Source organism: Peromyscus eremicus, chromosome 15 (genome assembly GCF_949786415.1).
Source record: "Peromyscus eremicus chromosome 15, PerEre_H2_v1, whole genome shotgun sequence".
NCBI classification, from domain to species: domain Eukaryota; kingdom Metazoa; phylum Chordata; class Mammalia; order Rodentia; family Cricetidae; genus Peromyscus; species Peromyscus eremicus.
In genome coordinates, this window is record NC_081431.1 from 28,694,838 (window position 1) to 28,710,763 (window position 15,926).

Here is a 15,926-nt window from a genome sequence, read left to right on the forward strand (position 1 = left end):
TCAGAAAGAATTGTGTTTGAGCAAGAGTCTAAACTCAGTTTAAGAAAGGGGTTATGGATTAAAGTTGGCCAGAGGCTTGGAAAAGATAGTAGCAAGAACAGTATTGTATATTTGCTGACCCTGAACTAGAGGGGAAAATAGCTATGTATCTATCAGACAGTTCTCCATAAATGTTATTGAGCTTTTTGATGAGTATTGAATTGTAAAGATCTCAGTGCACATTCTTTGAGAAGTAGAAATAGTCTACATTGTACATTAAGGGTAGAACATAAATTCTATCAGTCAGCTACAGGCAGTAGGCTTGCCATACTTTTATGAATGTTAAGACATGTGACCAAGATATATTCATTGAGTGAAGGCCTCTTCACAGCTGAATGAGAAGATTCCCTGAAATGTTTGAAACATTCAAGGCTGGATCAGGATCTTTCTTAGAATATCTTCTGAACATACTGTAAACAATGGAAAAGGGAAGATGAAGACCCTAATGCTTCATAGATAATAGTCTTGAATAATCTGGAAACCTCCAGAGCATCTGCATTTCAAGCATGTAACAGCCTAGTGGACTCTTCCAAGGCAGTAAATCCCTTACATGTTTATTAAGTAGTATTACCATGTTTGCAAATAAAATCTCATCGGTGCGCCAATACAGGTAAAGCAAAGCCATTCTGGTAAAGAGTTCTTGCTTTGTTTTAAATCTGACCTTAAGCTAACCCTGAGGGTGTCACAGAGCACAGTTTGCAAACTCTGCCATAGTTAACAAATGCACCCATAGACCATTAGGCAAATTACTTTGCTCTGTTAGAATGTGAATCTTTATGAACAGGTGAAATGTTTATTAAAATGATCATTTTAACTTAGTCACTCAAACGTATCATTAAAAGGTATCTCCAAAAGTCTTCATTCCTCAGTTCAAGTACCTGTGGCAGCATGGAGAGCTAAGGTCACCTTAAGGAAGGCAGTGCCGCTCTTCGTCTCAAGATTCCTCTGCCTGTAGAGACAAGACCTAACTTGCTTAGTCCTAACAGCATGTTGTGCTGTGAGAACAACCGCACTTCATGGACCAAGAATGAAGAAGGAATTTTGGTCCTCATACATGTATTTTAGGAAGCAGAATATATTTGCTTCATTTAAGAAAGGCCACAAAATCTCATTCAATAATTTCTTATAAGTCAATACATGAAATTTAGTGACGTAACCATACCTATTCACAAATCAGGACATAATTTCTTAATATATTTTCTCCCACACACTGAAATACATAGACCTCAAAGACATGGCCTGATTCACAGCAGATGGCATAGAAGAATAGTTAAGATGGTTCCTTGCCTATGCTTGAATTTCAGTTGCATCACTCAAGAGTGGTGTGACACTGGACAATCTTTATGTGTCAATTCCTCTATCCTGAAAAATTGAGATAATAGGGTTCATACCTTCAGATTAAAAAAAAGTTGATACCTGTAAGTTTGCTGAACTCAAAATACTATCTTATTTCCTTATACTCAGCAACTAGTAAAGAAAATGGTAGAACGTAGGTATTAATACATTTTTAAATGACTTCATCAGTTTAAAAAAACCATACAATTTTATTTGCTTTTTAAAAATTCAATAAACATTTATGAGCATCTACTAAACCCAAGAGTTATGCTAGGCACTGGGGACCCAGACGCAAACATAAATACAACCATTATGGAAAAGATTGATACAGACTATTTAAAACTTTTCTTCCCCTCACAAAATTCTTCTTCTTTAACTAATTCTTCCCACAAAACTTCCTTTTATGGAAATGAACCGCTGCAGAATGAATACCACATACACTAGTTTCAATGACTTGATGAAGGTTATACGCATTTACTTCTTGAAACAAAGGACAAACTATGATTAAATAGGAAGAAAATAGGTTAGTGGTAATGACTTCAAATTTGTGCCCACCAGAAGCAGTGCTATTTATTTACTTAACCTTAAATTATATTCCGAGACTTCTATAGTAACAGGGGTGAATATAATTTGTGCCGTATTTCCAAAGATTAATTGTAACATGGTTAAAATTTGCATTTCCTTTACTGTGTTGGTTTGTGTATCTTAAAATAATTATAGGGTGGTCCAGTTATTTGGTTTAAGCAGTCATGTGCACACCCTAAGGCTTAATTACCACGAATAAATCATTCTCACCCCAAATCACTGGCTGTAACTGACAATAGCTTTAACTGTACTTGTGCAGTGTAAGAAATTCCGCAAGCAAGTTCAGACTTACAATTAAAACTTTAGCCGTTAAAATAATTGCTTTCAGGCAGGGATCTGTTTTTCGTTTGTTTGTTTGTTTGTTTTGGGGAGAAACTGTAATTTTACCCAGTTGAAACTTTGATAGTATCTCTCTTAAGGAGATACTTTTTTTTTTAAACTTCGCTTACCACGAACTATTTTTGTTTTTATCCTGGAAAAAAAATTTAGGAAACTCGTGGGACTTGTTAAGAATTAGTAAAATAGATTTGGGTCTTCATCTAGGAGAATCTTTAGCAGTAAAGAGAAATCTCGCTCATATGTTGGCTAATTACCAAGGAAGACCCAAGTGGAAACTTTCCCCCACTATCCTATTTCCTGAGCTACACAGCAAGGCAAGTCACGGTGGCGCTACTGCCAACTTCCACCTTTTTAATCAGGTCGGTTTACAAGGAGCCTTTAAAAAGTGCTCCAAAAACAAAGTCCTTGCGCAGATGGAGTCTGTTTGTTTCGCCCGGGACGCGCAAGGGCGTCCGGCCCGAAGGGAAGAGAATTCGGGGCACCAGCGTCGGCAGCAAGTGGAGCCCCAGCGGCACCCGGCTAATTAGAGCCGCCGGGACACGCCCCGCGCCGGCCGGGGTCGAATCTGCAGCCCCGGCGGAGTGGCGGGGCGGAGATTAGTGCCGATTCAAATTTCGAGCGGGACGTCCGCGCGTGGCCCAGCAGGTGCCGCGTGCCCGCTGCCCGCCGAGGGCGCTTCCGCCCCCACCTGCCCACAGGCCCGGAAATTGCCGCGGAGGGGAGCGGCCCCCTCCGAGGTCCGAGCCAACTGCTAGGGAAGCCGCAAGCAAAGTGCGGAGCGCCGGGGCGCGGCCGTGGGGCGCTCCCCTCACTCTCCGTGGCCGTCCTCGCTGTGAGCCACCGTGCACGCTGTCCTCTTCCAGTCCCGCCATGGAGATCCCGAACTAATCCGGGAGGGGACTAACGCGGAAGACGGGAGCCCTCTCGGAAGACACACACACAAGCACTTGACACGCTCCACTTTGAGGCGAAGCGACACCCCGGGAGGGGGGGGGGGGGAGAGGAGGAGCTAAGCGCATGCGCCTCCCTGGTCTCAGGCGCGTGGAGCAAACTGCGCATGCGCCCAGCCGAGGCGGAAAAAAATAAAAAGCTCCTGAAGGGAAAGGCATGACTGGCAGGTGGGGGGCACATTAGCGGCCGAGGTGGGGAGCGGAGTGGGGGGGGGGGGGGGGAAAGGCCTTGCCGCCGGGACGCGCGTGCGCACAGCGCGCGCCGTGGGTGGAGCTCTTCCAAGGGGGCCGGCAGCGAGCCGCGCCGGCCTCGTGCGCCCCCTGGCGCGCGCCTAGGGAGAGGAAGGAACGGGAGGAGGGTGCAAAGAGGAGGGAGGAGGCGGTCAGGGCGGGAGGGGGAGGGGAGCGGGAGCGAGCGAGGGAGGGTTTATCGACCGGGCGATTTTGGTTAAAATATTCAAAATGGCGGACGGAGGAGCAGCGAGTCAAGATGAGAGTTCATCCGCGGCGGCGGCAGCAGCAGGTAATCATTACAGCATTTTACATATTCATATTCATACTCAACCTCGGCTCCCGCTGGCCCCCCCCCCGCGACTTAGCATAATTTATTAGTACTCAGGATTATTATAATTAACGGCGAGGAGATGGGGGGCCGGGGAACACAGCCCCCTCCGGGCGCCGAGCGGAGGGGGAAAGGAGCTCGGAGCGGCCGGGCGGAGGGGGAAGAAGACCCGGGGCAAAGGGGGCTGGAAGCCACCGCACTCCTCCTGCCCCCGGCCCACCCCGCCGCCGCCGCGCCGGCCCGCCCGCCCGCCGGCACCGGCCCTCCTCCTCCTCCTCCTCCGCCGGCCGCCGTCGCCGCCTCCTCCTCCTCCTCCTCCTCGCACGGTGCCCGAATCCGAGCGGGTCCGCGGCGGGCGGCGGGGCCGGGACACCGGGAGAGGACAATAAAGACATTTTACATATTCATAGCGGCTGGGCTGGCGGGGCGCGGCGGGGCGCGGGCGGGAGACCTGGACGGGCGGGCTGGGGGGGGGCGTGGAGGGGCCAGAGGTGGCGGCGAGCACAATGCCGGTGGGCGGCGAGGCCGGAGCGGACCCCGGTGGCCGGACACCCGCGCGGCGCCCCCAGGGTTGGGGGGCCGGCGCGGGCTCGGGATTGAGAGGGGGGGGGACGCCGCTCGCCGCGGGGAGCGCCCGGGGGTGGCACCTTGCCCGCGACCGCGCGGGGGTCCGTGTGGGGCCGAGCTCCGGGGGTCACGGCCCCGGCCCCTCGGCCGCGCCCTGCTCCTGCCCCGGGCGGCGGCCTGACCCCAGCGGGTCGGTGGCTGTGGTTAGGGGCTGCGTGGCATGGGTCCCCGCGAGGTGGCCTTCGGGCTGGGAGCCCGCTCTGGGGTCCTCGGGTCCCTCAGGGGGCTGGGCTGGGTGGGAGGAGCCCTCGGGGAAGTTCCCCTCCATGGAAATGGCTTCGGTCGGTCGGTCCGTGTGTCCCGGCTCCGCACCCAGAGGTCCCCGCGTGTCTGGCCAAGTCCCCGCTGCCGTGGGGTCGCGGGACAGTTGGGGTGGAGGTGCTAGCGGGGTTTGGTCGCTCTTCCGCGCACGCCCCCGCCCCCCACGCGCCGGGGGCCCCGGGGGCCCTCTGGTTCCGAGGCCCGGGAGCTCCCGGAGACCACCCGAGAACTCGACCGTAAAGGATTGCCCTCCTGCCCTGTCCTGACAAGTTGATCATATTCTTGATTTCTCCCGTCCTGCGGGGAGCGGGGGGGTGGTGGCTCGACACGGAGATCCCCTCCCTGCCTGTGTGTGGTGGTGCTTTCTGGCTGCGTGCTGGGTCCTCTACTTGCTTCTCATTTGAATAATGTCTAATTCAGGGAGGTTTATATTCTTGAAATGGCCGCCTGGCTTTCCCCGCCTCTCATGTTTAGTAATTCAGACCTTTAATAACAGCCACTCACAGCCCAACGCCGTGTTTATATTTTACATTCGCCCCATGTGCTTTTGTGGTTCGATATGATTCTTTTTTTTTTTTTTTTCTCCTCCTTCTTGGCAATCCACAAGGCTCAGAGATCAAACCCTGTCTGTGCTAGGAAGACAAGAAGAGAACTAGGCCTGGACTGCCCCAGTAGTTGCCTAGGCCTTGTTCTCTGCTGCTTGATTTATTTACTAATAACCAAAATGACTCCCCCACCAACTGCCACTTGAGTCCCCTCCTCCGCGGGCAGAACACATCCTCTTGGGGCCTTCCAGCATAAAAACAGCTCGAGCTGAGCATCAGCTCTGTGGTGGCTTGTTTTCTCCCAAAAGGAGTTTCTCTTGCAGTTTGTAGTAACGTGGACCTTATTTCCAATTTGCAGAGGCTTATGAGAGCTACTGGTTTAGTACAAATAGAGGACTTGCCTGTGGGGATAGTCTCCCTCTTCCCAAATTAAACTCATTCAGGCTTTGTAAAGATTTGTGGTATCTGTAAAGCCGGTAGATTTTTCCTTCCAGGAGCTGAGGAGTAGCTGGGTCATTTAGAAAGTCGGGTTGACAACACTTGGGTGGTTTCTCAGCCGTGCTGCTTTTCCAGTTTCTGCACGGACTCCAAGTGTGCTATCACCAACACAGACCTGCTTGTTTTAATTGTAGCAGTACTGAAAACAGAAAGAGGGTTATGTTTTCTTTGAGTGCTGGTGTCGTGGTTAAATGAGTGAAAATAGAAGATAAACACAGGCATTGTGTCTACCCTGATCGTGCAGCTCACTCAGCATGCCCACCCCTTGCTTTAAGGTGTCATAATTGATTTTGTTTTATCTAGACTTAGTACAATTGGCCTGTGAAAACCAATTAACTTTTACTGTGGAGAGAAAACAGTAATTTTGATTTCTGGTTTGTCCTGTAAGAGTTTTGTTTTTAAAAGGTGTTGCTTTCTAGGGGAAGTGTGTGAGGAGTCGTGTTGAATGTGTTAAGCCACTGTGGTGAATATATGAAGGCATAGTAGACTCCAGTTTAATTTGTAACAAAATGTCAGCTTTAGGGGACTCACTGCAAACGAGCTGAAAATAACTGGGTCTCACCATTTTTCCCTCCTTCACATCCAATAGGCAGGCCCGAATGATGTGGGGGGGTGCTTTCCTGAGAATGCTCAGGTGAATGACCACTTCAGAGAGCTGAAGCCCGAGGTTGGATGGACAAAACCAGTAATATGATTTCATGCCTTAAAGAGCATATGTTTTTTTGCACCCAGTTCCCAAGATGTGGTCAGACTGCTGATGTCATTGGACAGAGGACAAGGTGCAGTTAATGTGATTTATTGTCCTGAGGTGAAGTATAGCAGTGGAGCCTTCTCATAGGGAAGCCGTTTATCTCAGGACAGTCTCCTTGATAGCTGCAGTGTAAACACCGATGGGGTTGTAGGTATTTTATCCAAGATGATAAAATGCACATTGCATTTTACACACAAAGCTCACTGTTACAGTTTTTGTTATACAGAAAAGGGTGAGGTTTGTGAACTGGCCTTTTATTTCAGTTGGCTGTCCTTGCTATAGTAAAAAATGTATTTCTTCCTATTTTGAGATGGAGACTATAGACTTCAAATAAGAGTACTTGTAGAAGTGATACATATACTTGGTTATTTTGTGTTTTTGTTTGTTTGTTTAGTTGCTCTTTGTAATCTTTATCTTACAAGAAGCTACTCCTTAATCACAGTATGGCCCAGGCCTGTGGAATGACCATTGGCTTTGGAGCCTATTATACTGACTAAAACCGAGTTGGGAAATGAGGGTACTATATTCTTTTATGTTAAAATTATAGTATTTAAAATAAGGGGAAACACTTAAGGGAAAGCTTGTGCTTTGAAGTAGCTTTAAAAAGACTCGAGAGTTCTTTTTGGATCTGTCTGTGCACGTTTGAACATTTTATTTTGAATGGTATTTAAAAATCCCGTTTCAAAATAGTGATTTCTATATATAGTTTTGAGATATTACTTGATTTTCTTAAGCAGTTCTCACATTTGTTAATGGTAAAGTTTTGGGGGTATGTGATTAGAAAGGCTGTTCTCCTCTTGACACTGATTGTGAGGTAAGCTTAGTATAGTATTTAGGTTACTTTGGACCCCTCAGAAGCCTCTAACCTGCCTGTCTCTTATGTGGTTGTCAGGCAACTTCCCAAAAAAGTTTCTAGAAAATCTGTTGCCACTTTCTTAATTTGCCCCACCTATTAATTATAATGGAACTTTTGAATTAAGGTCTCTGACATGACAGCTGACCGAATAAATGTTTTTCATTTCTGAAGGACTTATGCTTCCAAGTCTTTACTGTAAAAGTAACTTTTAACTTCTCTCCTCCAATTTACTTTTGATTTCTTTTCATTTTGGCATGTTCAAAAAAAAAATGCCTTTAGTAAAGGAAAACACAAACGGTGGCTATTATTCAATTGTAATGGTGTAATGTTTTGTCATATTTTAAATCTATTATTCTCCGCATCAGTAGGTACTATATAGCCAAGGAAACAAAATTTGTTTCATTGCTGCCCTAGGTTGAACTAATTGTTAGTACGTCATTCACCTGATCAGTGGATTTTGAAATAAGTTTAGGACTTAGAATGACAAACTGCCTTTACCAGGTTACCAAAGGTATGTGATAGAACCCTGAATATCACAGGCAAGTGCTCTAAAATGACAGAACTGGGAATACTTTAAGTGTTTTTCATTTATAAATGAAATATTTGAATTGTTTCTTGAATCTGTATTGCTTTATCTTGACGGATGTAAATGTGTGGGCTTAAATTCAGACTGTTTTCCTTTGTATTGAGAAGACTGTGGTATTGTGTAGTGACAATTGCTTTATCATATTTTTTTTAGTGCTGAAAGCCATAGCCTAATCTTTTTATTGTAGTCTTATTTTCGGTGCTATTAAAAATAATGATACAGGACTACCATCTCTTTGCTTTTTAACATCAGTATTGGTTCAATAACACGATTTTGGTGAATAGTAATTATGTATTTTTCCTAATGGAAGTGATTTCATTTGGAATCATTCAAGTAATTTTCATTTAGAAACTAGAACAAGTCACAGATAAAACATCCAGTTTTGGTCACCCATGCTCTCCTAAGAGCTAAAATGTCTGAGCGAACGTATTTATTTTGTCATAGAAATCCAACTTTAGGCATTAGAGTGAAAGTTTTGATTTGGCTCAGTGACATAAAGCCCTTATTTTAATTTCTGTATTCTTCCTGAGTGAATCTCTGCCCCTTGGTGATTTTGCTGTTTTGATTTTTGAGGTTGGGATTTGTTATATAGTCCATGCTGGCCTTAAACTCACCCACTTAAATGCTCCAGCCTCCAGTGAGGTGACTTCACCCTCCATTTGTAAGAAACCTCTTTGGGCCAGTATTTGAAATTTTTTTTTACATCATACCATCTAAGTGGGTCTTTTTGAGTGGTTAAAAGAGGTAATAATTACAGTTCATAGAGAATAGCAGTTTCCTTATGCATCTTTCAAAAAGCATATTAGTGACATCTTTATTTTGTGAATGAGGACAATTGAGCAGATTTTAAAAAATGCGGTTTGATTTTACACGTCCATACTCCTGTGCTAAGCTGACGGTGAGCTCTTGGTAGAAATGCTTGCAGTCCTTATATCAGTGCCGTGAGAGTAGCTCAGGTGGAGGAGCCCTTGCCGGACTAACTCCTCATTTACAGTGTGTGGAGAATTTCAAGTATGAGGACTGTTTGGAGTCAGAACCTTTGACGTGAAGAAACTTGTTGCATACCATGCATGCTGTTTACAGAGCTTCATGTGTCTTTACTATCAGTTGTTAACTTACTGAGCATTGATAGGATGTCTTTCTATACTCAGTGACTAATATAACTTATTTTATTTCTTTTTTAATAATGTCCCTCTTCTGAAGTGTTCATTGTTGTGTAAATTTTATGAAACTAGTAATTGAGCAAAAGAAAATTCAACACATTTCTAGATTTAGAAAATTCTCCTTTGAAATGCTATCTAGAAAACTGGATATTTAGAGGATACATTATATTAATTTTTTAAAGAAGTTAAAAAGCACAAGATTAAGCTCTGTGAGTGCTTGTAGTAGCTTTACTTAGATGATAATATTGAAAGAATGTTATAATAAGTATAATTTAATTTGCCACATGATTTATTTAATAATTCTTTGTGACTTTATTGGTTTTTATGTTAGAATCATAGAAATAGTTGATGAAATTAAATCAGTACAATAATAAATATTAGATTCTTTTTCTCCTTGTGAGCTTTCGGTTTGCATTAGAAAGTGTTAACAGAAATGACTAGGAAATAAACATTCTGTGCATGTTATAATACTTGTGTTTTAATACGTCCCCTTGAGTAGTGGAGTACTTACAGTAGCTTTAAGGGAAAATACTTTAAAAAGACTAATTTAGGTGTTTCCTTGGTTTTGTGCACTTAATGGTTTGGCTAATGAGAAAATGCTTTTACTGATTTATATTACAGCAAGATATTATAATGAATCTTTAAACATTATTAACATTTCTTAGCTTATAAAAATATATCTGCAGTGTACCTGATCTTATTCCATTCTTTCTGTGGACAACAAGGAAGTAAATAATGTTATAGTAGGGTTGGTATGCTTACTTAAGCAGGGAAAATTTAAAACAATGTATATAATTACATATTAAAATATGCAACATAATGAAGATCAGGAAGAAATCAGGGTGTGTTCAAGTTTGAATTAATCAAAATATCCTAGAATGTTATAGCTGGAAGGTAATTTAGATGTAATCTGTTCCAAAGCTTTTACTTCCCTGTGAGAAACTGTGCCTCAGTTTTTAGTGACTGTTGAATAGCAGGACTTGGGGAGATAGCTCAACTAGTAAGATGTTTGATCCCTAATTCCAGCACTGGGTGGGTTTGGGGTAGAGGTGGGGGATTTCTGAAACCTATTATTCAGGAAATGGGTGAATTCCAGGACAATGAGAGACCTTGTCTCAAAAAATAAAGAGAGCCACTTCCAAAGGCAGTTCGTGTTGATCTCTGTCCTCTATGTACACATATGCACAAGTAACACCACACATGTGTAAGGGAACATGTAAGAACATAGATTTCTGACTTTCTTTTTTTTTGGTGCTGGAGATCTGAGCAGGGCTCACTGCATGCTGATTTTGTTTACCACTGAGCTAGCTGTGCTGTGTTGTCCTCCTACCCTTGACTTTGGGCATTGTAAACCCCTCCCCCGCATTGCAGTCAGCCAGAGGAGACTTCATGTGGATGAGACTTTTCTTTTTCTCCTTGAAGATAGAGTCTCACTGTGTAACCTTATACTGGCTGGGACTCCAGTGTAGCCCAGGCTGATCTTGAGTTCTGTCTGGATCCTCCTGTTTCGTTTTTTCTGAGTGTTGGCATTATGAAGTCTGTGAAAGAATTTAGAGGAATAGGAAGGCAAGGAAGGAAAGAAGGAAGGAAGGAAGAAAGAAAGGAAGGAAGGCAGGCAGGCAGGCTATTGCAGAGAAACTCATATTCAGTGTTGTGCTGGTTTAGGTGAGGACCCAAGAGGCGTTTGTCTTCTGCTGGGAAGCTGTTAGAGGATTGACTAAAGACTGACTATGAGTAACATGATGGGGCACAGGGTGATTTGAAATGGGAGTAGATTGGATTCATAGAAACAAATATACAGAAATTGAGGTGTTTAATTGCTTTAATTGCAGTCAAGAGGCTTACATAGTAAAGCAATTACCTGCCCTCTGAGGATTTCAGTCTAGTTCAGTGGGTCTCAACATGTGGGGCTTGACCCCTTTGTGTCGAACTACCCTCTCACAACAGGTGTCTCATACTATAACCTGTGTATCAGATGCTTACACTACAGTTCATAACAGTAGCAAAATTGCAGTTATGAAGTAGCAACTGAGCGAGAGGAAATTCTGGGAAGTGGAAGGCTGAGTCAGAGAGATGCTGCCAGCCACCACCATGACAAGTGAGTCGTAAGGTACCGGTAAGCCACGAGCCACGTGGCAACTTATAGACTAATAGAAATGGGTTAATTTAAGATATAAGAACAGCTAGCAAGAAGCCTGAGCCATTAGGCCAAACAGTTGAAGTAATGTAAGAGTCTATGTGTTTATTTTATAAGTGGACTGCTGGGGCTTGGCAGGACCGGAGAGAAAACTCCAACAACAAGCAACAAAATAACTTTATGGTTGAGGGTCACCACAACATGATGAACTCTATTAAAGGGTCGCAGCGTTAGATTGAGAACCACATGTAACAGCACAAGTTGGACATGATGATGTGAAGTCCAGTTGTATAACCCAGAAGATAGACCTTTAGAGGAGATTCTGGCCCTGTCTTTAAGAGGAAATTTTACCTCTGACCAGTGAGTTCACTTTGAGTCTTACGGATATAGATCTGTATAATTGGCTTAGCTTTCTTTATAAATCAAATACAATGTTCATGCCAAATTAGTAGCCTGAAGGGAAGCAAATGCATAGTCAGTTATGGTGTACATTTTTCATTTTACGTCCTAGTATTTGTTTTGTGTTTCTTTTATTACTTCCATCTTTCAAGTTTCATTGTTTTGTGTTTTATGTGGGCTACTTCCTCTTAAAGGCAGGAATAAATAGAATTGCCATAATCATGACATAATGATAATGTCTGTATTTTTATAGTGCCTTAATTTTTATAGCAGCAGCCTCATTCTCATTACTTTAGTTAGCCTTACTGGCAAGTGTTATTATATCCATTTTATAGTTGAGTAAAATAAAGGCCAGATTAAGTGACTTTCCCAAGGTCCATGTGCTTTAATAAGCACTGTTTTGAAGACTAGGAAGGCATTAAGCCAGATTTGGAGCTTTATCAATAGGAGCTTCGAATTCATGTGAATACCTTGCTTTGGATCAAGAGTTTGAATTTATTTTGTTTGCTAGGCAGCAAGGAGTCAGTTTTTAGTTGTTTTGGACAGTACCCTTATTTTGAAATGTTTAGCAGCTAGAGTCAAAGGGTGAAATATCAAGGTTTTGAACATGGCTTACCTGAAGATTAGGATCATGAACAGATAGATGTAAGAAAGTTGGGAGAGGGAGCTATTTGGAAAATAAGGGAAGAATTCAGTTCAATTTTTTTTTATGTGTATGTGTGCCTGCATGAATATATGTGCGCCATGTGTGGTTATCAGCTCACCAGGGGCGAGACAAGGGTATCACGAATGTATCCCCAACAATTGGAGTTGCAGGCATTTGTTAACTGTCATGTGGATTGCAGGGAACAGAACCTGGGTACCTCTTCAAGAGCAGTTAGTGCTCTTAAACTGCAGAGTCATGTAAGAATTAAAATTTCAAACATTCTTGACACATTTTTGGGTAGATCTTATTTACGTTCCTTTTAAAAACTGAAAAAGAAATTTTAGTCAGTTAAATGGATGATAAACATGAATGTAAGGGATGATGTCCATATATGCTGATGTGTATGTGGATTGAGCCTTGACATCTCATTTTGACTTTGCCACTGACATCTGTGGTTATTTCTGTCAACAAGAAGATGGTGATAATAACAGTGTTAGAGGTATTCTGTGGGGGAGGAACAGATTGATCGCAGAGGCATCTTTAAAGGACTGTAATAGTTTTTCTTAGAGGAGCACCAGAGTAAGATCTGCAGTTTTATTACTTGTGCTGTTGTAGAGAAGGGATAGAGTTTGTGGCTGATGGATTCTGTGGGGTCTCTTATTAAAGGTTGTGCATCTGTGTATAGCCAGCCAGCCCCCTGGGAAAGAAGTGTGCTCTTTTAGTACTCTGAAAACCTCTGCAGTGGAAGTGTTGCATTCTGTCTTCTAGTGGTACCCCTATCTGTACATTATCTTCCACTACTTCCTTAGCAAGCTTCCAACAAGGAAGCACCATGCCCCCACACACCATGGAGCATTCCTTTTAAGAAGTTTTGATTTTAGAAAACTTGCCCCTGGGAGGAGGATGGCTATATTTTGTCTGGAGGCTTTCCTCGTTCTTTCTCCCAATTCCCTACCCCAATTTCAGTTTGAGATGTGATTTTAAAGTAAACCTCCTATTTTGTTTGGGCAGGCCAAAGTGTCTGGACTGTTGTTCTGAGACCTGTGCAACACTGTCCCTGCCTGGGAATTTTGTGGTATGTGGAGCATAGACAAAGGTTCTCGTAGTTGAGATGCCTGTGTTCCCTATCAGGGCCTCGTTGTGTAGTTTTAGGATGTCCTTTAATGGACTTTCAAAAGGTTTTCATAATTTAAATTAAGAGGAACTTCACACTTTATTTTTTTTAATTCATTTTTATTTTTGTGATGCTGAGGATCAAACCCAGTGTTACTTAAGGACTCTACCACTAAGCTGCATTTCCAGGCCAAATTTCACACTTTTAAAAGTCTCTGGTATTTTTATTTAAAAGTAACAATGAGGCTGTTCTGTTCTTCCTGTTGTCCACTAGGAGCAAGGAGGCTGGGCATCTTGACCTGACTTTCTACGGCCCTAGGTCTTTCTACAAGATTTTTAGAAGTCTTTAGGGGAAGGATCTAAAAACCTTCTTCCCCTTTGTTGATATGAAGGATCTATGGCCTGCTTATCTTTAGGGGCCTATCTATTCATAGCTTGTCTCCATAAATAGCCTCTTTTTCAGTCTGAGCTTCTGCCCTAGTTTCAGGTCTGAATTTAGTACTTAATTTGTGTTCATTTAGCTAATTCAGCACTTCACTGTAGACAGTCTTATTTTCTTCCCTAATTGATTATATAAGTAAAATCTTGTCTCATAAGAACTTTGAAAGCAGGAACAGAGTAGGCAGTTAGCAAATAGTGCTTGTTTGATTAAATGGGTTGGGATGAGAGAAGGCCTAGCCACCACCTGAGATTCTAACACAGTTGAAGTCTGAAAATCCGTATTTTATAAAACTTGACAGTGATTTGGTAGCATCAAATGATTACTTGTTACATTTCAAAATTATTTATTGTTTAGAGTGTCTCAAAAGATGATTCTTAATTACCACACTACAGAGAATGGCTGAGGATGTAGCTCATCTTACCAGAATGTAAATGAACAGGGCATAAGTTTAGCATGAACTGGTAGTACTCAGTGTGAATGTGAACAGGGTTATAGTTAATAAACCCTTCTGCCTCCATTTTATTCAGTAAACACAGAGCTACTTTCACTCTTTTCCTTGAGCTAGGTAGAGGGAGAGTAATGCTAGTAGATCTCAAAGCTGACAGTGTTGGAGAATCATACAGTGACAGTGTTCATGGTGGTTCATCGATAAGTGTGGGGGATAGTGCTATAGAAACATAAGGTAGATGCCCTAATCTGGACAAGTGCATTAGGAAGGGCTTTCTGAGAAAGTAGTGTTTATGGTGAAGCATAAAGGATGAATGAATAGGTGATCAGTCCAAAGATTGGAAGTAGAAGATGGGATTGAAAATGTTCTAAGTGAAAAGAACATACACACATACACACAACTGAAAATAGCATTTTCAAGGAACTCAAGTTCAGTGTTGTTACTTGATATTAAGCTGAAAAGTTGAACATAATATCTACCTACATTGTGAGTTTATTTTCATGATCTTAATACATTTTAGTGACTAAATCTGCAGTCAGATTTTGTGGCAATTTCTATACCTTCTGACACACAAACACACAAAAATGCATTGATTTCTCCAACAGTAATCATATTTATAAAGTTTTTGTATCACTGTACCGAATGCTTTGCACAGATTCTTATTAACCACAACGACTCTGTTGGAATGAAATGTCACTCCTAGATTTCAGGTGACAAAGCAGGGTTAATGAGACTGAGTGGCATATCCCAGTGTTAGATCTATTTGGTGGTGTCAGTAAGTAATTAGGAACAATGTTATTCTCCTGGGCATTGACTTCTGCTTCAGGCTAGTTGAATGATGAGTTATAGCAAGAATTGGGGGCTTTCTGAGTTTCTGTTTGTAAAGTCTCCATATTTAACAACTGCATTTAGTTCTCAGATCCAGATCCTGTGGTAGGAAATAGTCAGTTGTGTGTTTTTATTTTTATTTTTGAGGACAGGGTCTTGACATATCACTGCCCTGGAACACAACTCTTAGTTATGTGTCTTTATCTCTGTCTTGCTGTTTGGAGAGATGAACACTTGATTACCAAACCTAATATTAACTTATCTTTCAGACATTTCCAGATGATGAATATAAAATAGTTGGAAGTTATTGGTATGTAAATTGCTGATACTAGTAATCCATAAATCTTTAGCAATTTTGAATTAAGAGTTAAATAGGAAATAATTGTGATGGCTCAGTCCTAATTCTCATGAGGCTGAAGCTGGAGGCTGGAGAGCTCAAGGCCAGTCTAATCTGTAGAGTGAGGATTTATCTCCAAAATAAGTAAGTAAATAAAACCAACTATAGTTGTTCACATCTGGATAATTTTAATGGAGGGACCGTGTGTCTTGTGTGTCATGTATGATCTAGTTGGTGAGAAAGATGATTGGGACTTTCATAGTTACATATTATTTTAACATTTTTAAATGTTTTAATGGTTCTTAGATGGGTTGTAGTAGAAAATTTGTATGGAACAAATCCTGCTAAGAAAAAAACTACTTTAGTTTTATCACATTTCTTCTCCCTTATCAAGCTGTTACTAATCCAGGGGTGTCACTTTCACCTGAGGCAACATGACAGTTGGTCATTGTTTCTGGAGAGAAATAACTCTCTAATGG

General features: G+C 42.4%; 1 protein-coding gene across 1 annotated transcript in view; it reads left to right on the forward strand.

The window, feature by feature from the left end:
* The first annotated feature begins 3,682 nt into the window (after nt 1-3,682).
* Nucleotides 3,683-15,926, forward strand: part of Pou2f1 (POU class 2 homeobox 1) — a 142,156-nt gene continuing 129,912 nt past the window's right edge. Inside the window, exon 1 of the mRNA XM_059280569.1 lies at nt 3,683-3,771. Within this exon, the coding sequence (XP_059136552.1) occupies nt 3,711-3,771 (61 nt within the window). The 5' untranslated portion in view covers nt 3,683-3,710. The remainder of the gene's footprint in view (nt 3,772-15,926) is intronic.